This window comes from Chelmon rostratus, chromosome 1, assembly GCF_017976325.1.
Source record: "Chelmon rostratus isolate fCheRos1 chromosome 1, fCheRos1.pri, whole genome shotgun sequence".
NCBI lineage: Eukaryota > Metazoa > Chordata > Actinopteri > Chaetodontiformes > Chaetodontidae > Chelmon > Chelmon rostratus.
This window is the reverse complement of record NC_055658.1, coordinates 4068740-4094922: the sequence shown is the minus strand read 5'-3', so window position 1 is coordinate 4094922 and position 26183 is coordinate 4068740. Positions and strand designations below refer to the sequence as shown.

At 42.7% G+C, this 26183-nt stretch overlaps 1 protein-coding gene across 5 annotated transcripts in view; it reads right to left on the bottom strand.

The window, feature by feature from the left end:
- The window catches only part of znf536 (zinc finger protein 536), a 218457-nt gene that overhangs the window by 99557 nt on the left and 92717 nt on the right, over nt 1–26183 (bottom strand). For 4 of the 5 annotated variants that reach the window (XM_041945162.1, XM_041945077.1, XM_041945246.1 and 1 more), the window contains one exon: nt 7551–9850. In XM_041945162.1, the coding sequence (XP_041801096.1) occupies nt 7551–9849 (2299 nt within the window). In that variant the 5' untranslated portion in view covers nt 9850. Of the gene's footprint in view, nt 1–7550; nt 9851–12631; nt 12740–26183 lie in introns of those variants that run through there. The other variant, XM_041945329.1, reaches the window with a different exon arrangement.

Here is a 26183-nt window from a genome sequence, read left to right as displayed (position 1 = left end):
GTGCTTCTCCCTCTCTTTTCCCCCTTTCCCTTCTCCCTCTCCCATGTCTCTTTTGTGATGAGGAGATAGCTACAACTAAGAAAAAAAAGCACATTTTTCATGTCACTTTCTGCTCTCATGTCAGCACCCTGATGTTAGTACAAAAGGTTTTTATGTGACCTGTCAATGGGGTTAAGAGGAGGAGATTGAGATGGGGGCAGGGAGGGCGGCAAAATTAAAGAACGGCAGCATGAGAGAGAAGGAGAGCGACGGAGAAAAAGACAAAAAAGTGGGGAGGACGAGGGGGAAAGAGAGTAAGCAAGAGATTCTTCAGTCATGGTATCACATGCCCGGCCCTCCATTTTTAATGAGGCAAAGGTCAATGTATTCTCTTGCTCTTTCACACACAGGAGGAACCCCAATCATGCCCAAGTTAACTTGTTCAAACAAAACTCCCCCCAACCCCCCATCACCCACTCAACAGCCCCATCCTCGCCGCCCGGCCCGGCCCCCGCCGCCTGCCATCCAGTGCCATCCATTTGCATTCCCTGACCGAGAACCCTGCCTCATTTCACAGGAATTCCATATTGACGGAGTCAGACAGCTGTCACCAGACAGAGAAAAGGAACTTGGCGCTCATCCTCATTCAGCTTTGCCCTCCCCTGCATCCCTCCAACCCTCTGTTAAGCACACACATAAACAATCAAAAGAGGGGAAACATCTTAGCCAGTGTAGACTTTGCTTGGTAGTTTTGACTGAAGGGGGAACAAACGCTTATTTAGTTTGGATTTGTGCATTTATATGTGCATCCTGAGGTTGAGTCTGGGTAAACACGCTCCAGTACCAGCACAAGTTGTGACAGTGATGTTGATTTATGTCTGTCTTTCTGTTTTTTAAGGCTTTCCCCGTTACTTCTGAGTCTCTTCTCCTGCATGTTCAATCAAGTGAAGTTTCTCCAGCATTTCTAAACTGTAGTAAAGCGCTGCATGTGTGAGTCACCTTCTCTTTCTCTATTCTTGCTCAGTTTTAGCAATGACACTGGAGAAGATAGCTTGTTGATGTATTAAGAATATTAATATGCAAACAGTCTACCTGACAGAGTAAGGCAGCCTTCTGTTATGGAAAGATAAATATTATGTTTTAATTATAAAAACATAAAAAGGAATGGGGAAGACAGAAGAAGAAGGAGGAGGTGTGTGTGTGTGTGTGTGTGTGTGTGTGTGTGTGTGTGTGCCAAGGAAGGAGGAGAAAGGTACAGTAAGCTATGTTTTGGCAAAGATTTGGAGTTGAAAAGAGTGGATGGCATAATGTGATGCTGTTTACTGAGGAATGTGATGCCCTGTCATCTCTCCCTTTTTCTCATTCTACTCAGTCTCTCCCTTCTGGATTGCCCGTGTCATTTTTTCATCACCTCTCCTTCACTCTCTCAACAGTCCATTTTTTTTTTTCTTCTGTCCCGGCTTCATAACCAAGCGGGGAATCCTAACGTGATCATTAAGACATAAAACAGGCTGATAAATGTTTCATAAGGACAAGGCTAGCCACTGATAGCCACCCAGGAATACTGAGGAGCAAACCGAGGCTCACAGTCCTTCCTCGATCAAACACACTCGTCGGAATAAAATTGGAATTTTAAAATATCTAAAAAGCCTTGGCTAATTCCCACCATGGGTAATATTTACAAATTGAGTCTGAGAGACTGGGTAGGAGAGAGAGGGGGAGAGCAAGAAAGGAAGAGAGAAATCAAATGAACTGTGCAAGAAATAAGAGAAAGAAGAACAGAGAAATAAATTGGCCTTTTATATTGTGCAAGCGTGTACAAAAATACTAAGTCTGCATTTATCCGAGACATGTCAATCAGCGCAGCACACTGACAATTAGTGCGTTTGAATAGAACTTTTATCATTTACCAGACACCAGAGTCCTGACCTACTGTACAAAAATACAGCTCGGGGAATGAATGTGCCTGTAACACAATGACTGTCTATTTAAGTTTGGTGACACATAAAAAATACAGATATGACAGGCCAGACTCCTTCAAATGAGTGGGGGGTAGAAAGCTCAGGTTTTGTAACCACTGAGTTCTCTGATTATAGAGAAAAGAAGAATAGTGCGAGGGGGGAAATAGTAGAGGAACGGATGTCAATTACAAAGAAAAAGTAATTTATTCAGAGGGGACAAACGGGAAAAGTGAGAGACATAATTCATTATTTTTTAATGTTTCACACTCATATATTATGGCGCGCACACTCGCAGAGGACTGGCCTCATTTCAAAGTGTTGGCTGCATTGTGAGCTGCTGTAGCAGCAACGGAGCATACAGTAAGGAGGTATATGTTTAGTGGGAAAACCATACGCTAAATGTGTCTGACTTTCACAATAGCTTAGCTTCATCCGCCTTGGTTGATCTGCTTATTCGCCTCAAGACTGCAGTGTGCATGCTCAGTTGTTTCTCTCGGCGTAGCACCTGATTTACTTTTTGTAACATGTGCGTGTTTTGTTTTTTATCTTTTTATTCACAGACGTAACAAGAGCCGGATTAATCCACTCAGAGGCCCCAAGGAAAAAAATGAGGTCTGGGCCCCCATTGAGCCCCGCCACCCTCATTCCCACAATCCATTTTGCCCAAAGCCCCACGAACCAACTGGTAGTCTTACACTGGGATATTACCCTGCTTCAGGATAGCTCTTTGTCACTTAGTTTGTGTTGATTTGAATAAACACAATTTTATTTCAGAATATGCACCAGGCAGACATACAACTGATTGAAACATTCAAGGTAAAATTAGATTGTGTTACAAGTATCCTCTAAAAGGCAAGAGCAACCCTAAGGACCTTACCATTTAACTCCACATGGTGAATATCCCTTTCTAAAACTGTAATTGCAAATACAGTAAAAGTATTCGTATTGCGGTGAACTTGGTTCCTGAGGGCCAGAGCAATTGTCTGCTTCTCAACCACGTTACGTACCTACAGAGAAACAGGGAGGATTTTAATTGTGCACACTTTTCTCTCGTAATTCATTTATGACCACGAGCTTAAAACATCAGATACGCTAATCACCCAATCTAGATAACAAGGATAGATGTTTCATTGTTCTTGATTTTTACTTATTTATAAATGTAGTTTGTTTGTGGCTAATGCACTGGCTCACAACCAAGATATGTTTAATGAGTTGATCACACAGGGTGAAGGGCCAAGCCTTGACTGTCCACACAGTGAATGGTGCAATAGCAATTTTGACTGAACGTCATCTTCAGCTCTCTCTCAGCTGTTTGTGTATGCGACTGACCTGAGGTCCCAGACCTCCAACAGGCCCAAAAATAACTGCACGTCTATTGATTGTAGTAACTTGATCGATTGCTAGTTTCTTAGCGAATTTGCAGCACTGAAGTACAATACCTAGACGACTCCTACATTTTAATGTTGTGGCTGTGTCCTGTAAAAGGTTGCTGACAGAATCTAGTTTTAGCACATTTATAATCTAGTCAGGGTGTGTGCTCGCAACGGTGTGTTTAAGATATGTCAGTCCTACCTCAGTTTAAAGTAGAGAGTACGGACACTCAACGCACAATTCTCTAAAAACGTTCAAAACCCCAAACCGGAATACTTGGCAGATGAATAAACTGCATGGTAGCCTCTTTTTGCACAAGAATGTGTTCATTAACTAAATGTTAAATAACTAATTTTTCTACCATTATTTTGGTTTAATTGTTCTATATCTATATACTAAAAAGTATACATACATAGTATTTTTGGACTATCATAGGTGGTAAAAGAATAGCAATAAAATCCATAAAAGATGTTTCTTATTTAATATTGCCAGTATTGATGACTCATTGACTAAGGATAGTTAGCTATATCGGCTTTGTCACCATGCATATTCATAGTAGTCTGGATCTTGTTCAACTCTTCTTCATTCCTGTTAATGACACAGTAATTACACTGTAACAGTTTGTCCGCATGTGTAATTACGCCCCCATTGTATCGTTGCAATTAGATGAATATCCACGCTTTATAACCTAAGGCGTCAAGTTGGCAAATCCAATTTCAATTTGTATGGAGCGAGCATTTTGCCTGCTTGTTTGAGCCGCGGTAAAGACCAGGGATATGCACGCTAATCCTTGCCATGTTAAAACGCTGTTCCTCTTAAAAAATGTAGACATGGGGGGATTCTCTGGAGAGAGAGAGAAAGAGAAAGGGGGAGCCAGAGGGAGTGTATAGAGTCTTTTACAGCTAGGAGCCAAGAGGTGGGAGTGGGGTTTAGGCATATTGGGAAGGTTGTGGAGGTACATGTAAGGAGGACTTATGTTGCTTTAGGCCTTACATGCAGGCAGCAAAGCCTATTTTACACACATTCAGCTACATTTTCCCTGTACTGTGGCAGCCGAATGGGGAGACGGTATCGTGCAAAATGAGGATTTTCAATGATGGGTTATTTGCATGTAAGAGCTGGCTATAAAAGGCAATGCTTTCCAATGCGCCAGGCCCTATCGGCTGTCATAAGTCGCACTCACGTCAAATCTACCTGTTGCTGAACTAACTAACATGTCTACGACACTGCACAGTGTTTTTTCCCTCAACACTGCTTCTCTGAGGCCTGATAATCGCAGGAAACAATAATACTGAAGTGAAGTCAGTCCAAGGATAACCAAACAAAAAACCATGGTGATGGGCATAAATGTAATTACCTCTTTTTTTTTTTATAAAGAATTTTATGCTCAAGGTTAGCTGCTGAGCTATATTGTAATAAGGAAGGTCTTTGAAGGACATCTCTGACAGAGGCCTTTGTTTTTCTGCTCTTTTTCTCCCTCACTTCTCCCTTTTTCACTCATTGCTTTTAAACAAGTGCCGTCTGAAAGACAAAAGCGCAAAAGCTGACCTTCTTTCACAGTTGAGATGTTATTTTTGATTACTATAATTCAAGTTTAACTCTAAATTGCTGTGGGTAGGTGGCGGGGCAGAGGCTCACACATACACACTTTCAAGTGTGCACACACACGTTTAGAGGCAGTTACAAGCCCTTTGTTTAAACCTGAGATATTAAGATAAAGACGAAGGTACAGTAACCACATCCTGCTCACTACAGAAGAAAGTGATATGCACACATAATACTGTAAAGCATACACCCGCCCCTCCACACAGACACACACACACACACACACACACAACAAACATGCATGCAGAGGAGAAGCATGACACCTTTCTCCACATGAGACTCAGACACGTTTTTTCTCACACATCAAAGTTTCTAATTTGAGAGTCCCTGAGCTCCAAATGTGAATCACATTGTCTAAGTTGTGAAGACAGACAAGTTTCGCTACTTCTGATTAAAAAAACAGGAAGTAACAAAACCAGAATATATAACATTTTTAATGTCAAATCTGTTAACTTCTCACATTTTTTTTTTCTAAAACTGCATGCCAGTCTGTTCACATGCCAAAACATTTTAGTCTATTCTTCTCTTTAAATCTATTTCCACCTTTGGCATGCTTTACCAGTTTGACATCCTATTTTGACACATACACACACAAAGCTCTGCCATGACTATGTGAGGACATTCTTTTCAGATATGACAGAGTCAGAGTGACAAAACGCTTGAATGAGGCCAATGTATCAAGCAGTGGAGCCTCTGACTGAGCACTCAGCTAAGGGTGAGACACATTACCTGCACAGAAACCACACATACACACTAACAGTTAAATGAAGACAGCAGGAAGGGCAACATTAGGCCTTGTGAAAACCAGCAGGCTTTTTTTTCTTGTGCAAAGTTGCAGATTCACTATTTAAATTCATTTTTGCACTTATATTTTTGTCTTTAATCATACCCTCTTTCTCTACAGATGATGCCTGGGGGGTGAGATTTAACCACTCAACTAAATCTAATGCATTTCTTTGTGCTTTGTTAGCATTTGGTGGTAAATACTATTGGCTTTATTTGTCAATTATTATTTTAATTTGCTTTTCTTTTTTTTTTCTTTTTTTTATGTATACCAAACACTGGATGCTAATACAGCACTTCTGAAATTGTTGAAACGCCACAAGCTGAACCCATCAGATTCAAAGTGCTCGAGTCAAAAGAGACAGACAGAGGGAGAGAGATGCAGAGACAGGGAGAGAGAGAGAGGGGGAGAGAGACAGAGATGGAGAGAGAAACTTCCAGCATTAAAATTCAGAAGATAATTACATCGGCTACACCCCCACCCTGTTGAGAAAGTGTTATGTTTAATAGTCTCTATAAAGAAAATAGGTTTTTATCTCACTCTCATTTTCATTAATTCCTAATTGGGGTGGGGGGTTGTCTGTTATTATTTCTTAGATTAAAATAAACATAGCCTGTCCCATGTTCAAACCCATCACACTACACGCGCATGATAAGGACTTCATGCCTCTGTGAATAAATAAACAATTTCGTCTCCACTGGTGGAATTAAGTTGCTTACAGCCTTAAGCTAAGCCACTCTGATTTATATTTCTATTTATTTATATATTTTTCTCAAAAGACTTAAAAGCACGTTCTGTCTTTTGCAAATGAAGTTCACCATTTTTTGACCTGCTTTATATGTATATCTTTAATTAGCGTCTTGTTTAGCTTAAACCGACTGATTATCGCATAGTCGTGACCTAATTACAGCATGCGCTTCTTAAAGCCAGCGTAGTGCCCTGAGGAGCAAGCGAAAGTTACCTTTAAAAACTTGTGTAATCATTAGCAACGAGCCTCCCTTAATCCCACTAAACATACACTTATCTAGCCCCGGCCGGCCTGTGTTTGCTGGGGAGGGGGAAGGGAGGGGTATGGTTGTCTCTAACGTGTTTATTGAAGACATTTATTAATCGCTGCGGTTAAAACGAGTCCTTCCCTACGCTCCACATCTTTACTCTTGTTCCACAGGGATCTAGACTGCTAACCTGCAAACGTGAATGCAATGGTGAAGGTCTCTTCCTGGATTGTGTTCTCTGGGGTCTTCTGTTTGGCTTAATGTGACTGGTAGCAACACCATGTATATATATACAGAGAGAGAGAATGAAACTACATACAGACAGAGTTTCATTGAATTGAAGTGTACACACACAAGCACTGTGCTGTGTGTGTGTGTATATATATATATATACACTTCAATTCAATAAAACTCTGTCTGTGTGTGTGTGTGTACATATGTCTTGTCTATGTCTAAGTGTGTGGGTGTTTGTGTGTGTAAAGTATCCCATAAAAGCAAACCACTCTGTGAGGGTGTGTGTGAGTATTTGAACAAAGGCATTAAGTATTTCAGTTATGTGAGGAATGTGTGGCTCTGATTCTTCAGTGGGTATTTAGCTTATTTTCTATTCCCTTTTAAAGAGATGAATTTGACAGACTGATATAGACACACACACATCTATATACTAAAGTGATTCTTAGAGAACACCAGGTTGGTAAAATTGTTCGACAGTAAGACAGTAGCACTGAGTTAAAGAAGGAATCAATCCCAATTCCCAAGTGTATGTCAATGAGATAAAAATTTTGATCCCTTTATCCATAGACTGACCAATGAATCCAAGTGGTTGTCATTCATTCTCAGATTTTCTTTCCATACCTGAAGACGGTGAGGAGGGATGTGGGCTGTCATCCTGGACGCTTCCTGTCTGGGAGTGTCCTCCTCCAGCTCCGCTCTCTTCCGTCACGTTGGATGAACCAGGAGTGGTGGAGCGGCTAATGGACTGGGACTCAGGGTCACTGGCTGAACCACGGCGTTCATCCAGACCTTGTTGCTGGAACGCTTCCTCAATGCCTCTCCTGTCTTTGCCATGAATGCGGGAGTGGACAACCATCTGATGGTAGGTTCTGAACACTCGGCCACAGTCGGGGCATTCAGAAGGCTTCTCCTTCAGGCCAGAGAGGTTGGATAGGGTGTAGTCGATGTTTGGGCTTCCCAAGCCAGCCAGGGCTCCAGGAGCCTCAGCACTACTGTGGTGCGACATTAAGTCACGGTGACTGTCAAAGCCTCTTCCATCCTCCTTCATGGACATCATGGCTCCACCGGCAGCCTTGGATCCCTGCAAGGCCTCCGAGAGCTGCTTCTGCTTGGAGCTATCATTGGAAGCAATCAAGGAGTAGTCTTGTTTTTCCTTTGAGAAGGAAGCCAGGGCCCCAGCACCGCCCATCTCATCTTCCTGTCCTGGGGGTATATGGTGCTGGTGCTGCTGCTGCTGCTCCTTCGGCATGAAAGCCCTGTCCATAGCCATGCCACGGGCCATTATCTGCCAGGCTTGGTAGCTATTGAGGGAGTCCATCTCAGCCACTTTTGCAGCTGCCTGAAGGCGTTCCATGCAGCTCGACTTGAGTGGTGGCACAAGGTTGAGACAACCCAAGAGTGAACGTTTCTCATTTTCACCCAGCCCATGGCCCATACCTCCTGCCATTGGCCCCAGCAGCTTCCCTAACATCTCCTTTTCCTTCATGGCTATCCCCGCTTTAGCCAACATTTGGTGCTGCTCACTCAAGCCCTGTTTGTCTGGTGAAAGGAAGCCTCCCTGAAGACAGGAGATGTAGCGAGAATAAAGGTTGGCATGAGCTTCCTGAGCCAGATTACTCATGCTATTGACGACGGCCATGTCCTGCTCACTGGGCTGTGGCGGCTTGCTCTTGATGGCCAACTTGTTGAGATGCACCTTCATATGGTTCTTGAGGAACCAGGGTTCCTTGAAGCGACGGCCACAGATTTGGCAGCAGTGTTCAAAAGAGTCCTTGTGCTTGCGCATGTGGCCCTTGAGGAACCAAGCTTGGCTGAACACCTGTCCACACACATCACAGCGGAATTCAGTGGCCATCTGCATACCGCCGGCCCCACCAGCACCTTGTCCCTGTGTGGTCTCGGCTGTGATGTGGGCCTTCTCCACGTGACTTATCAGCTCCTCTTCATGGGAGGCAGCAAACTCACAGAGAGTACATTTGTAGGGCTTGTGGAGTATGCGGATGTGACGGTCCAACTCCTCACGCTTCTTGAACTTCCCTTTGCAGAAGGTGCAGCGGAAGCCCGTAGCTGGGTTCAGGGACTGTTCATCCTGGGTACCGGCCGGCTTGGGTGAAGAAGAAGGCTGGGAAAGTGTGTCTGGAGTAGCAAGGCCAGAAGGGGGGAGGAGGCCACAGGCTGAGCCTAGTTGCGGCTGATGGGTGTTAGAGCTGCTGTTCAGGCCCAGATGGGGTGTTTGAGCTGTCTGTAGACTGCCGCTCCCTCTCATCTGCTTGTCCCTCAGGATGGCCCTCTCCTCCAGCTCATGCAGAAGCCTATTCTCCTCTCTGACACGGCCACGGCCCTTACCAAGATTTCCCAGCTTGTGGGTGCGGAGGTGGATCTTCAAGTTGCCTTTTTGAGCGGCCCGGTGGTCACAGTAGGGGCACTTGAAAGGCTTCTCTCCTGTGTGTGTGCGCATGTGCAGTGACAGGATGCTGTTAAAACGGAAGCGCTTGCCGCACAATGGACAGGGATACTTCCTATTCTTGCGGGCATCATCTTCAATATCATTCATCTGGGACATGATGCCCAAGTTCTGGCCATTGAGAAACTGCTGCAGGTCAACACGCCCATTCAACCCGCTTAGTGCCCCTGCATCAATGTCTCGGTTGAGCTGATTGGCTAGCAGGGCCATCTGACTGCTGATTGGTTGACTGGCCAGGGCTGCGTGGTGGGTCTTCTCGTCCAAAGGCGTGGCTGCTTTCTCTTCAGGGATCTGTTGTGGGCGGTGTAGGTCAGGAAAGGCGTGTCCTAGCTGGGCAGTAAGCTGATGAAGCTTTTGACTGATGGGGTAGCGCCCATTTAACACTGCACTGCTCAGATGGGCATCAGCGTCAGGCACCGCTGACGACACACCAAGACACAAACTAGAGTCCTCCATCCTGTAAGCAGACAGAAAGAAGGATACAAAAATGTTAAAAATAACAGAATTTAATTATAATTTAAAAATTAAAAATATATATATTTCGGGATTGCATAAAAAATGCTTGTAAAAGATACTATGCCGTGATGGTTGCTAATGTGTAGTTCGTAGTTTCCAGAGTACAAATAGAGTACTATCAAACCATGTATAAGCCTAATGTGGTACTTCATTTAGGGAAACACCTGTGCTATGTCACCCAGTACAGGGAAATAAAATGCATTGTCTTTGATGCGCGGAGCACTGCATGAGTTGTTGCCACCAAGGGCCTGGAGAAATGCTGTGACTCCTTAGAACTTTTTCAAAATGTAACACCATTTTGGATGGAATAATTACTCTGTAAACACAGTGAGCAGTGTATAATTAAGCTACTTGTGCCCATCCTATCAGAATTCCACCAATTACACGCCTTAATGAAACGGAGCAACGGCATTGTCGGGAAGCCACCGCAATACTACAATTATGATATTAACAATAGCACTTAAAACCAAGGGGTTATTCCAGTAAACACAACACTCTTATCTTGTTGCCACGACACTTGTCTTGGCGCAAAATTCCATTAAAGAGCTGCGCTACATTTGATGTGAATCACTTTGCTCTCCCTCTGCTTCTTTCTATTCCTCCAGTTCTCTCTCTGCGTGTCTTCTTTTCCCTACCTAGCTCTTACAGTTTCTAGGATGGAGAAAACAACAGTGGGCCATGTTGAAAGGGTCTCCGATGCAGCCAAAGAAGCATTGGTTGATGAAAAAAATAGATAACAGATAAGCACAGCCTCAAGTCTGAGAGGAATAAGCAGGTAGCAGCTACTTTGGTGTATTTGGTCTAATAATGTAGTCCTGGGTTGCTGAAATGCTAACAAAATAAATTGTGATGTTCTGAACATGTTGTATTGTCAGTGAATGTTCATACAGTATGTCTAACATCACTGAATAAATAACACAAAGAAAAGAACAACATTGGTTTTAATGCAGATCCATCTGCTCTCCAGCTGGAGAGGTATAAACATCTATCTGCACACTTCCTCTGGCTGCTGGCAGGGGTCAAACCCTCAGAAACAATAACCACAGTTCTGCTTTGGTCAACAAAATATTGTATAATATCTCATTAAGCTGATTAGTATGCTGCTTGGTGGCAGCCACTGTGTTATAACGCATGATTTTAATCATCAAAAAATCCTTTCATGGAGAGGCAGTGTGAAGCATTTGCATTAGGTGAGTTCACAGTTAAGAGAAAGGGGATCAGTTTGGACAGCTTATGGTCTCAATCTGGCAGCAATGGGGCACACCCATATTAAATATGTGCACACATGTTCCATATACATTTTACAGGCATGAAGGGTGACTAAAGCTATGCCAGACTTCGTCTTTCTCTGTCTCTCTCTCCACCTACAGTATGTTTCTAAAGCATGGAGGACTCTAGATTGTGCTTGGCTCATTTGTTTTCTCATCATTTGAATGTCTTCAGTCTTTTCCCCCCTCTCTCTCGTCAGTAGGAGGTTAGTAGACATAAGGGGTGCCTGTTCTTTTAGCCACTGGCCCCTCCAACACACTGTCGATGGTGGATTCTTATCTTGTGGACATGAATTAGTCACTGTGACCAGTTTCCACTTGTGTTTAAAGGAATGTGACACTTGTGGGCTGCCCTTTGAATTCTCCTTATTTCTCTCCACAAGTATCTTAAGCAGTTCTACTGAATTCATCAAGAATATAATGAGCATGCTATGTGTCTGCAGGCTTATGTGTAACAGCTAGATACAGTATGCTTCTGTCAAAGCCTACTTAAATTTTAGACAGATCATATGATCATGTTGTCATGTGACTTGAATAATACTGTGCTCATCTAAGAAATAAGGCATTCTAGAAGGCTAAAAATAAAGGTAAAAAAAATACACATACTATATATGTGTACATTTGTTGAAAGAATAATATTGGGAGAGCATTGCTAGGAAAGATAAAACTTTGTTGGACTGCTTTAAATGGCTTAGGTTTTAAATTGTATTTATGTGACACCCCAGCTTCCATCACCAGGCGTGCTTATATCGGAGAAGACCTTATTTGAATGGGCCCTTTTTACAGAGGCGGCTGCCTTTTGGAATAGAAATCTGTGATTTAAACTAGGCTGATGAGCTGTTGCTCATTTGGGGAGATAGCAGCTTGCCCTTTTCTTCAATTTGATTTCTGCCTTTATCTTTAACATATAACAAAGGCAGATAGACAATGGAATAATGTGAAATGAACTGACGAATCCAGTTTGTGTTTTTTATAAACGTATCCTGGCTGACGAGCGTATGCAAATGAGGCACATTAATATGCTTGCCTTGCTCCCGAGTCATTTTATATTTTTTCCCCTGATTAAAAAGGACATTTCTTATGTGACATCCCCCCTCTGCTCATATCAACACACACATGCAAGGGAATTTGAGGGTGGTGTACAAGTAGGAACACATACACACAGGCAAAGACTTGCACTCAAACACAACCCTTTGACTACAGACAACAATTCAATATGCGCATGCCCTCTAAAAGACACGGTGAGTGTGTTGCAACTCTCCCAGCATTATTAAACGGCTGCCCACAAGAAATCACATCAACACCTCTTTCTATTTTGACGTCATCCTAACTGTTACTGTTACGAGTCTCATGCAAAACATCCGTCGACTGTGCAGAAGAAAACAACTCTATGCAATATTAATGGAACAGTATTATGCTTTTAGAAGATCGAGTCTCAGGTTTGTCGTTCTTACCGGTCGTATCAAGGAAAGACTTCGTACCACTTTGTCCCTATTATGTCTGTCTGTCTCTGCCATGGCTGTGTTGCATGTGCAGACTCCGATATGAACAGCACATCCTCTGTAGCTTTATGCTGGTACAGTATCTATGTGCCGTTATTCTAACCTGTATAACCTTATCATTTCCTGGCATATGCAGCAATGCTGCCTCATTAAAGCTATTGGCTCCTCTGATACCTCTAAAACCACAAAGACTTCCTTTAGCATTTTCTCACGACGGTTCAGTTGTTGTCTTTATAGTTTGTGGTTTAATATTCAGCAAAGCACCACGTGCACCCGTAAACACGCCAAATCCTCCTCACACTCATGCACACACACACACACACACACACACACACACACACACACACAGAAACTGATTTCGCTCAGTTTCACTAAATGCATTTTTCTTCTTTGCTCTTTTTCTCTTCGGGCCTCAGCTTAATTATAAGTGGTATCTGTAACACAATGGAAGTGTATTTCAGTCAGCATTTGAATGTGCACAGTTCATTTCTGTCTTATCAATAGCACTATGCATCATAAATGCTAAAGGGATTCATTTATATGTGTTCTCTCTAATTGTAATCATATAAATTATTGAAGTATATGAAAGGCTGTGTGAATACTAGGAATGGCTACCTACTCTAAATTCATATTAAAATAAACAATTTCAAACCAACTTGTGAATATAAGTCTTGAATTTACTGTCAGGCCTGAGTTTTGTCATAAAAACTTTACTCTGACATTTAAGACAAGATGGGGAGAAACTGAAGGATCGAAAAGCCATTAGTTGAACTTTACTTTGTTATTTTGACATGTATCGACACAAACCCCATTGACTAATCACAAAGCAATACCTCATTAAGTCTTAATGAACAAATTCATTGCATTAAACAAATCAATCATTATTCACAATGTGCTGAATTCCATCATATTTGCACCAAATCATTAATGAGACGAGGAGGGGGGGGGGGTGCTTGCAGCTACAGCAATCTGATATTAAAGGGACAATCGGGGTATTTGCCATATGTTACATGGACTGAGAGTTGAATGCTAAATATTTTGTGATTGCACAAACAGCAGGGGCATTCAGATCCACGTGAAAGCTGGAAGTATGTTTTCAAAGTACAAACAGAGCTTCCTCGTCATTTCGAAGATCAATTACCTCTGGGTAAAGTTGGTTTAGTTACAGTTAGTGCTTTGGTAGGTAGAACAGACCAGATATGAGTTTCTTCCTGGCTTGTGTTTTGCTTCTATTGCAGGTGGTCTTTGCAAGGCATCTAATTAATCCAATAAAAAATCTGCCTTGTTTTCCTTCCTCTCCTTCCCTCGCTCTTTGACTTCGCTGCATTATTACTTTCTGTAATGAGGCGAAAACACTCTGAACTGCACATGGAAGACAGTCACACAACCCCTGCCAGATTCAATCCTAACTCCATCCCATGCCTAGAGCCTCTTGATCAAAACTCATAACCGCACTATCAGAAAGATGTGAAGCTTCAGAGATGGATTGTTCTGTCTTAGATGGGAAAAAGTAGACCTGCGGACATGGCCAGATCTCATTTAGTTTTGATTTTAAATGGGGATGATTTTTTGTCTTTCTTTTATTTTTCTGTCTTATTTCAGGTTAAAACAATAAAAAAAAGTATATTTACAATAATTTGTGATTTTTGTATTTGTCTGTTTTTCCAGTGGCTTGAAATATCCAGAGTTCTACTACACTGCAAAGACAAGAAGAGGCGAAATGTTGCACAGGAACACAGTGCATCCAAGAACGTAAAACTTGCAAATAGCATGCGATTAACATAACGCCCTGCATCATTTTAATGCAGAGAAAATAACAGTAACCGAGCAAGGGTTTGATGAGAGCACGGACTCAATAGATCAGTGAGAAATATGAATGAACAGGAGCCTCTGCCTCTCCCTCTTTCTCTTGCACAATATGTCATTGAGGGCTGTTTAAGAGGTCCTGTCAACAGGTAGTTCAACTTTCAGCTCATCCCCGCTGATCAGTGGGAGCCCTCCTGACAGAGAGAAAAGAAAGACACCGGGAGGGAGCGAGAGAGAGAGAAAGAAAAATGTTGTGGGTCTTTTTATCTGTCCGTCGCTCTGACAGCCTTGCAGGGGATGCCATGGGAGGAAGATCAATGCAGGACAAGCGGATTCCCACAGTTCATTGTTCCGGGCCAGCCAAATCATCTTCCCAAGACGGGCGGGAGCTCAAAGCTTCCCTTTATGATAACCATCCCTGGTATTATTCCCACTATGATGATGGTGACCTGCAGATGTCTCTCTGTCTGTGTGTGTGTGTGTGTGTGCATGTACATCTGTGAGCACCTCTCCCCTCCTGAGTGCGCTACAATAGCGGTCACAGCGGCGTGGACAGACCCCTGCAGCAGCGAATAAAGCACGGCGATGAGCGTCGGATTAATAGCGCCAAACATTTGTTAAGCAGTCTCTGTTTAGTGAAGCACAGTGACAGGAGCCAAAGCCAAAAAATAAATAAAAATTATAGTAATTGACATGATAATGACAGTGAACGTGCCTCATGTTATACTTATACACTGCATCAATCCTGCTTTAATATGGCTACTACTGCAGCCCGTTCTGTTGGTACTGTTGTTGTGCGCAACTGAAGAGGCAATGACATTAGGTATTAAATAGATATTTATCAGTTTGCTGATACTGTCCTTTGGGGAAACATTGATTATCAGCCTTTGAAAGAAGATACATTAACACACACACACACACACACACACACAGGGCTATATATATATAAATTTAAACATTTTACAACAAATAACTTCATATATATCATATCATAGCACCTACATTCAATGAAGAAGACCATTTGAACATATTCATCCTACCTTCCATGCATTAATTTCCCTACATAATGCAAATTCACTTGCAACGATTTGCTTTAACAAAAAGGTTTTGTTGACAAAAATAGAGCATTGATTTCCACAGTGTAGTCGATGAATGGAAACCAGTTGCTACCTGGAATACGTAAATAATACCTGATACGCAGGCAGACATCTTACTCACTGCATCAGGCCTGAAATAGTAAAGCCTATTGAATGTAGATCATGCAAAACCACCAGCATGGTCGTTAACATGGCCTAACATGGCAATATACAGAAACACCGTGAACTTCCATAGGATGGATAATCCATTGTTTCCTCCTGACACCTTATTTGTAATCCTTGCAGGCCCAGATTGAAGCTTTTATTGCTTTTCCCTTGAAATCCCCTTTTGCTATATTTCTTATATATATATATGCTTATATACTCGTTCTATAAAACTAATTTTCCAACTATAACTCTGTAATTTGCACTTTCAGAAACCTCTCAGATCAACTTCTTCCTCAGCTCATTTTTAAAATGTGGCCTTAATGTTTTGTGATGTACCTGTGTGGTTTGGTCTGCTCAGTGTCCGGTGACTAAACTCTTTCCCTATCAAATCGGTCAGAAAACCGGGACACAATAGTGTGTGTGTGTGTGTGTTTTAGACAACAAACATGGCAGTGTAGAGCGCTCACGCATGGTTAGAGTGCAGGAAGAAAGAGGTCAGAGAGACAATGACCACAGTGTATCTGTCATAGCTTACATCACTGGTCACCCTCTGCGCTGCATGTCAATGCCGCAAACAGACACACACACACACACACACACACACACAGAGAAATCTGTAGGTCACATTATGGGCCAGCGCTGCCTTTATGCCTCTTGCAGAGTGACATGCAAGATTCAAGATTTGAGACTAAAACAAAGCCAAGTTCAGTCTCACTCTGTTTCTCAGGTGGTGGCAGCGAGGAAGAGACAAACAGAGACGAAGAGAAAGTAGTTGAATGTCAATACGGCCTAAATAACAGAATATCAGAAATAATTGCTGTTTTCTTCCGCTCATGCTGGGCGCATTCTGGTAGAGTTTTGCATAATGACTACAGTCGAGGGGGGGTGGTGGTGAAGGTAATGGTGGCGGGTGTGTGGCGGCGGTGGAGGTGGTGGTAAAGGGAGGGGTTGTTGTGACAGGTGCTGAAATCAAACTAGGGAGGCAAGGGAGACAAAGGTTCAATTTACTAAGAGGAGACTTTAATTGTTACACAGCTAATTAAGAGAAGAAGGATCTTTTTTTGACTCGACTCTTGACTATTTACTGCGAGCTGAGTGTGCATACATTGGGAGGTAAATTGTGCCTTCAAGCCAACTGAGCCTATAGTAAAGAGTCACAGTTGTGTGTGTGTGTGTGTGTGTGTGTGTTTAGAGAAAGGACGGGGTGCTACCTCTACATACAACATATCGTTTCACAGCTCTGCTGTTGGGAGTTTGGGACTTTCTCTTTCCTTTTTCAACTAAAACAAAAGTCTGTGGCTAATTAGCAGCACTCATTACAGGAAGCGAGTCAGGTAATTATTTTACATCATGCTGCCGATAATTGAATGATTCTTCAATGTCTGAATGTCTGTTTGAAAGTATCTCTTTTTCTTCGGCTCCCCCCACCCCCTCCACCCCTTTACTCCTTCTTTCTCTTTGTCTTTGAGGGAGATAAGAGAGAGGCTGGATACAGGTACTGCTGCCATATGCTCTTGAATGAAAAAGCTCTTCTGTCGAAGCAAATGGGATTTTTAAATATTGAAACTGCCGCATGTCTTTTTAATATGACCGTGTTAAATCTCTCTTTATTCCATCACTTTGATAAACTCCCCCCTTTCTATCTCTCTCCTCTCCCACTTTCTGCGTCTCTTCTTTTTTGTTAATCTGAAGAGTTTGAAGGGAACTTTAGCCCTCTGAGAAGTAGTTAAACTTATTATGCAACCATGCTGTGTCTTTTTTTTTTCTTTAAGCAGCACACTTCCTGTTTAAGAAAGCAAACTAATCTTATCAAAGCCATCAGCTCAGACTTGTGTGGAAATGCTTGCGATTCTCTGCATATGTTACAATATCTCTTAGTGGCTTTTTTAACTGCTATTGTTCTCACGCGCTTTTGGCATGACGGGGGAAGAAGAGAAAGACACCACACTGCATTCTTTCTCTCCTTTCGCCTCAAAGGCAGATATGTACACTGAGCTAATGTGGCACTTAATATAAAACGACGGAAAGAGAGCGAGAGAGCGAGAGAGCATTATCTACTTTAAGGCCAGGGTGTATTTATTACAGACTAATTGTAGCAGAGGAAGTGCTTTGGAGGGGTGTGCTCTCAGGAGAGAGGGCGGAGGGCCTCAGGGACATAAGAGAGCATGTTTATCTATCAGGCTTTATCAGAAAAACACTGTGGCGACTGCTCTTAAGATCAGAGATGGGGTTTGGGAGGAGCGGAGGAGGATGAAAAGGTTTACAGGAGGAAATAAAAGAAATGAAAGATGATTAAGGAGAAAAAGAAGAGTGAGAGAGGAAGAGACATGCCAGTGAGGCAGCTTTGGCATTGATGCCAACGCCTCAGTGAAAAGCAGCCGTGATTAAAGCAGGAAGGAGAAGTTGGGTGAAACCTCAGAGGAGCTGCTTTTTTTTTTTTTTTTTTTCTTCCTGCAGGCTTCTCTGTGAACCGGACTACAAAACACACTGTTATACATACGGATACACACTCATAAGTACGTTCAGTGAAATGATGAGAACACGCCCGGGCTCCTGGGTATGCTGTGTGCGCTCGCAATGTGCAAAAAGGGACAGATAAACACAACTTTGTGTGTGTGTGAACTTTTTGTCCTGGCAGCATTTGAAAGATACGTCCTTTAAAGCAATGATTCCCAACCAGCAGTGTGCTGTGCTCCAGAGGACTTCTCGCCAGGTGGTACGTGGGAAATTCCACAGAGAGAAATAAACACCTGAACTAGCAGGTGTAATCTAAACAGTTCAAGCTAAAAAATGGTAGAAAAAACTGAAGTTAATTAATAAAGAGTTAAACCAGTTATGAAAGAGCTAAAAGTAATAGACACATTTTGGAAAAGAGCAAAAACTCATGAATGAATCTTAATAACTGAAATGCCTTTTGTCTATTTAATAGTTTTAATATGTCAGGTGGTGTTAATGATGGGTTCATCTGGATACAGGAGTCCATCGGATGAAAACCACTTCTTGAGGCGAGGATGGTTGGCAAGGCCTCACTTCTGTAAAGGGACTGACGAGGATTAAGATATGATGAAGATCAGACTTAGATTTACATTAAGTTTTGTGCCAAATAAATCTAGTCAACAGCCAATGAAGGTGCTCACAAGTATAGTAGCACCATTGTGTGGCGTGTGTGTGTCAGTGTCTGAAGGTATGCTCTGGCCGTGTCCCAGGATTCCTTGCGTCTGTCTTCACCAGAGCCTCAGCTCTGAGCTGTCTGTCCCGGCCAACACTGCATTTCTCTCATTCTTCTCTGCCCTGCCTGACCTTCAGCATCGTCACCGACTTATCTTCCACTACAAAGGCTACAGTACACACACTCATTAAAAAGACACAGCACACACACATTTCAGAGTGTGTGCTCTGGTGGGGGGCTAAGTTCATTAAGGCAGTGGATATTTATAATGAAAAATGACCTCTCTGTAGTACACTGTATGAACTTCTCCCTCGAGACACACACACACACACACACACACACCTTCTGTATTCAAACTTATACAAAAGAGGCTCTTACTGCTGTAACTGTCCCTTTACAGCCTCACACCTGCAAACACATGCATACGTACACACAGACGTGCAGACTGCTGTGTAAGTGGATGTTACCATGTAATGATATGCTATCCTGTGAATTATATATATCAGAATATGTAAAACACACACATCGTTGTGCATGGAAGGTATTCTGCTCTATGTATTTCCATTTGATTGGCTGCTAACCTAAAACAATACATTAGTAAAATCCAAAACAGTTCAGCTGTGGCCTTTAGGGTGGAGTGATCTGTATTTATAAGAGGCACAACTGCTGTCATTAGTGTCTAAGTGGTTGCTGAGGGTTGCTTGGACCTTGCAACTTTTATTGTTTATGACAGAAATATCTTGACATTTACAGTAGCATTATGAAAATGTCTGTGACCGGGGGTCTGGCCAAGACAAGCTAGCTCCCTGCTAACTGCGTGTGCCTGGGACTTGAGGACTGAGGAGGCTGCATCAGTTTCCCTCAAATTCCCTCCCTCCAAACACACACGTGTGCACACACACACACACACACACACACACAGCATCTCCTCCATGAGTTCCAGAGCAGCCCCAGGGTGTTGGATGTGGACAGTGGTGAGAGGTGGAGCTGGGGTGTGGGTGGTTATAATCTGCATGCCCTCTGCCGTCTCCCATCACCGCAAAACCCCTCTTCCTTTCTGCCTCACCTCCTTGGCAATCCCCTCTCTCCCCTCACCCCCACACTCCTCCCATCCCTCTCCATATTTTCTCCCCCTGTATCTGATTAAGTTAACAATGTGGTGTTATTTGCATGCTGATTTTGCAGACCCCGACCCCACCCCCCCCCGACACCGCCACCCGCTCTCTCACTCTCTCTCCCTGTCTCTCTCTCTCTCTCTCTCTCTCCTCAATTCTCTGACAAACAAGAGAGGCAGGATCAGAGTAATGTGATAGCACAGCAGCCAGCCAACGCAATCTGCCTCAAAGACCAGGTGTTCGCAATCCACCTCCCTCTTAATTCCTGCCCCCATCATTTCTCTTGTTTTTATTCCTGTAATTCTTCTCTTTTCTTCCCTCCCCTAGTTCTTCTTCTTCTTCTTCGTCTCCTCTCATCTATCCCTGGTGTGTTTATAAGGTTGTATTATAATCAAATCTGGAGCGAGGGAGGCCTGTCTTTTTTTATTAATTATAGGCCACAGATGATGTGAATGTATTCCGAAAGCATCTTCAAAATAGGTCGGCGGTACAGTTTGCTATTCTTATCACATTTAAATGTCAACACGGTGCAAAGCCCTACAAATTAGTTCAGGCAGGCTTCAACCCCCATTTAACATTTAAAGCGCCATTCTGTAGGGCTCAAAGAGCGATTTAAATCAGTTTACACACACACACACACACACACATATATATACAGAGATAGCGCTTCATCTTTCAAACTTCTCATTTCAACACAGACATTTAACTGCCAACCTTTGCCTGAGAGAATTCAGTGCACCATCGAGAGGAAGGGAGGGAGCAAAAAAAAAGCAGGATGAGAGAACAAAAAAGAGATATAAAGCAACAGAAACAATGCATTAGCTTCATGAATAATAAATCTGCCCGTCTATCCGTGCAGAAAAGATCCAGGTTTTCAGCATCTCTGCATAAATCCACTGTCCGAATGAATAAATCAGAACAGGGGGACATTTTCTTGAGCTCTAGCCTATCACTGGTAAATAACAACAATGATCTGAAACACATCTGTTCATATGCGGTGCCAGCTAACCCCTATAGAGTTTCACGAGACAATAGAAGCCTAGCATTGTTGTTCTACATATTGGTGGTTAGGCATACCAAATAGAGTTTACCCATCTTACACGCACACACACACACACACACACACACACACACACACACACACAGATCTATTGATAGAAACAAACACAATTAACAAATAGGAATCACGTACAATCCACCATAAAACAGTCAACATTAGTATCCTCAACAAAATGACAACTGTATTATCCCTGTTTCAATAGGAAATCTGAGACATTTTGCTATGAATTTAAAGTTTGATCTGCTGGACATGACAGCTGGACATAATTGAAGGAATACAATATTAGTGGAGTGTAAGAACCACGGCCTGAATCCCAATTAAAAGAAAAAATAAAAGAATCTAACTTTTCAAAAAGTCAAGACACCTCTTGAGTTTAATCTATGAACCGTTAAACAGAAATCAAAGACCTTCTGAGGACAGACACAGTTTGCTTGACTTCCCAAAATGGATGAAAACTGCTTTGCTTTGACGTAATCAGCCGGGTCATTCTGATTAATAAAAGTCTGGTGGCACCACATGATGACATTCTCAGGCCTCTGCACTGTAGCTCACAAAGAATGACAATATAATATACAACCACAATGGTAGTAAGAGCGCTGATAACCGATGAAGCCCCAGGTTCACTGAAAACATTTTTCAATTCATTGTGGAAACTTCATTTGTAGATATCTATTCATGGCAATTACACTGTGGGTACAATATTAATAGATTTTGGTGGCACAAATTTAACTATGGATTAGGGGTAAGGGTTGAGGTATGCTTGCAGCCCCTGTGTCCTAAATATATAGTCACTAATTTATGAAATGAAATGCAGTGCCATCATTTTATCAACACAACGAGTCGACACTGAACATTAAGGTCAAACGTTCACAGCATTTTATTTGTAACCAGGTAGTTTAGGTGGCAAAATGCAAGAAAACTGCAACTGTTTCATAAAGTTAACCATGTTACAACGAAGTGCTCTCGCTGTCAATGGAAATATTTGTCATTTTGAGAGTCATTGGCAACCGACCTATTCATCGGTTTAGGTATGAGGCTGTGTTGCCAAATACAATATCCGCTCATAACAACTAAAGCATTGACAATTTTCTGCTGTTACATTTGGGCACTTACAGCAGTTGGTTAGGATTAAAGAAACATCGTGGTGTGGTTTAAATATTAAAAAAAATCAAAAGTGACTTGAAGTATGATTTGTTTACTCAATCAACATTTAAATGAAACCACAATCTTCCAATAACCTTAACTGAAGTGCTTTATTGTTTAAATGTAACCACACGTGGGGCGTGGGACATCTCTGCTGTTCCACTGAGGAAGAAGAGGCTGAAAGCTCTGGAAAATGCTGAGGGGCCCTTGACTTCAGCTTCATCAAACTACTGCCATGTCATTTATTTGCAGGCTATACTCTGCGCGCACAGAGTGCAAATGTATAAGAAGCAAATGCAAAATAAAATACACAAAAGAGAAAAACAAACAGACTCTGTGTCATTGCTCTCTTAGTATGATAAACCCTTACATGTGACATGATGCAAAAATAAAATAATGCAATCAAAACCATTCCAACCAACCACCACTCCGATATACACTTTGACACTTTGTGTTGCCTTCAAGATATTGATTCAAATATGAGACTTAAGTGTGCTTCTGCACACACACACACAGACACACATACACAAGTAAGAGCCCCCCAGTCAGAGGGGTTATGACAGGGGACAGGGTTGATGTTCAGGCTTAAGGAGAAGTTGGCTCTGTCAAGCTGTTTCATGCCATTGAGATGCAGGATCAACTATGAGCCTAGGAGACAATACGCACGCACGCACGAACACACACACATACACACACACACACACACACACAGAGAGAGCCCTGGAGCAGTGGGCTTGTTATGAGACTTGCTTTGCATCGTTACACTGCTGACCCCGGTTGTTCCGATGACTCTGTGAATGTCGAGGAAGGACCAACTCAAGAAAACAAAGCAGACAATCACAGATTTGCAGCAGATAAGACAGAACAAAATAAAAGTCCTTGGAAAGACACTCTGAAAATTTAAGAAGCCTAAATGGTGATCCACGACACTCACACTCCTTTATTGAGTTCAGTCCATTTTAGTTATCTGTTAGTTAGTCTATCGTTACAGTATATACGCATAAGTATATATTAGGTAGCCTAATATGAGAACAAGAGCCAGTGTAGGGGTCACAGAGAGACTTCAGTATCAGCTTACAATTGCCCTATTACATCAGCATAAGTAACTGAATCCAAAGAGCTAACTAGCTTATAAGAGACCCAATCCCTCTGACTGGCTTTCCTCTACCTCTAGGCTTGGCTATGACTCTTTCTCATCCAGCTCAAAGCAGAATGCTCTATGGGTGGGCCTAATGTGGACTCGCTGAAATGTCAAAGCATTATATATCCTTTTCCGCACAGAGTGGCCCCTAAGGGTTTAATTGACTATGCTGTAAAGTGAGTTGGAGAGCCGCGAGAGAGCGCGATGAAGATGAATATGTTTCATTAGAGGGCAAACAGAGCCTGATGGCTGGAATTGGCATTGAGAGAGCAGGAAGGGTCTAATATGGATAAAACACACATTTATCCTTTCACAATCCGCAATGAAATGTACAGGCGTATCTGTCCACACCTCGGCTAATCACCTCCTGTGAACTCACCACGGTAGCGATTCATATTTAACATATGTTCTTTTCACCTCTTTCCTTTTTTCTTCTCTCCTGGTTGGCCTCTGTCTTTCTCTGAAGCAAACAAGGAAGGAACGAGCTTCCAGTGACTGCCTGGCAACTTCAAATACTTGTCAAACAAAGAACAGAGCAGGAGACAGAGGGAAGAAGAGGGGCCCCGCTACTATCCCGCGGCCTTCGTTTACCAATTATACTGAGTACCTGCTGACAGGTGGGTTGTCACAGTGTCTGCTTAGCCACCCAACTCCCCTCATCTTCCCCCCTTCAACATCCCATCACTTTCCATCCTGCTTTTCCAGCTTACCACGTGCTGCGGAGAGGAAGCTTCTCGCACCTCCAGGCAAACAGAGCAGACAAAAGAAAAGGAGGATAAAGAGGATACCGAGGTAGATGGCGGAGAGTTTGTCTTCGAGACTCAGGCTTTGATTTCGGAAACATTTAAGAGCGACAAGACAGATGATGAAAAGGTTATCGGAGTTAAGGTGAGGAGTTGAGGGAGCTATCATCCGCTCTCTTGCAGGATTAGTTCAAGAGCAGTTTTTTGATGGCCAGTGATGACAATGTGGGCAATATTTTGTGGACGTAGAAAAGACTCTCCAGGCCCGACTAGGTCTAACCACTTCCAAACTTTATCTTTTATTACTGTGGAAGCTCACTGCCAGAGCACTGTCAGAGCCCTAACACTCTTGTTTGAAGCTAAGACCGAGCTTAGCTTTTGCTACTGAAGATTTCCGAGTCGATATTGTTATAAAGTCCACAAGGAGCCCACAATATCAAAAGTGCACCACATTAACTGGCTCCAGCTTTTGATAATGTTTTAATATAATGGAACAAACATTTTTCAATTTCTTCTCTCACTTTTTCACAAAGTCTCTCTCCAATAGCTCCTCTTTCCTCAAACTCTGTGAGGAGGTTTGAAGACAGGGGGCCTCCCCACCGCCACCCCCTACCCATTTATCCTCTGTCTTGCCGTCTCAGAAACTCAGCCAGCCAACGAACACGACTGAGACAAAACATAACCATAATGGCTCATTAAAAGGAATGGAGACGACTTAGGCAAACAAAGCAGCCTTCACTGGGCTGTCACCGAAACTCCTGTGATGGTACGTCCAAACTCACGCTGGTGACAAGGAGGCGAAAATGTCTTCCTCCCACCGAAACTTGCGGTGGCTCGGAGTGTTTTGACTGAGCGTGACACGTCTCCGTATTTGTTCAGTGACAAATCTAATGTGTGCACAGCAGAGTGACAGACCACTATGCTCCAGATGGATGAGAAAAGTGCGTGTTCGCCATCTTTTTCTCTACCTCCGTAGAGAGGAGGTGTTATTCAAGAGGTATGACTCAAGCACGCCTGCAAAAATGCCCCCCGAAAATGCATGGAGTCAGACTTATTAGTGTGAGAATCAGGGCAGGTGGAGCTAATTGTCTAACTTAGAGGTAAATGGGGTAACTGCTTGGGAGTATGGTAAAAGTCAGAAGTTTGGGTTAGGGTTAGGGCTGAGGACACAAATGAAATTCTTTACATACAGATGGGTGAAACTGGTCCACCACATGGCTCAAGAAGAGCTTCAGTGCTTTGTGTCATAGATTCCTGAAGTCTCTGAACTCTGGCAGAGGGATTAACACCATTCTTCCATAGGATTGGTATTTGATGATGGTGGTGGAGAGAACAATAGTCATTAAACGGGCCGTGCATTGTTTCGCATTTGCTTCATCTTTAAAATTGCGTTGGTTATCTGGTTGCTGTTGTGTTTTGGAAGGATGCAGGAGAGGAACGGACCAACAAGCCAATCATCAACAAGTAGTCACAGGCAGTCAGCCCTGCCTCTGACTGCGACATTTCAGATTTCAAGAGGCAAGTGCCAGATCCACGCGTACTGTGACAGCACTCTCTCTCTCTCTCTCACACACACACACACACACACGCACACACACACACAGTCTACAACTCGTTTAAATAATGAAGTCCCATGTGTGTTACATCCAAAAACCTCTTTGAAAATAAGAGGCTGCTGCTCACACAGTGCACAAGAGTTTCTTTACTTTACAGCCAATAAAAGTATTACAGAGTGCAAACAGAAAGTTTTTGTAGATATTGGAGGCAACTTGGGATCACACCTTTAAACATATTCACGCTTTTTTACGGCAAAAATATATTGAGAAAGAAAGTGTGCTTCTCATACCAACAAACGAGAAATAAGTGGCAGTCAGTCATTACTCAGTAGCTTGGTGCACTCTGTAAGCTCTGTCTTGATGTCTTACATGTAAGAAAGTAGAATGTACTCTACTGAAGTTCTTCAACTTCTTTTGGAACATGTTCCTCACTTTTTCTGACTGAAGCTAGTGTGTACAACTAATCCCATAGGCCGCCACTGACCCAGCACCTACTGCAGTGAAAGTACAGTCGTATCTGCTTAGCA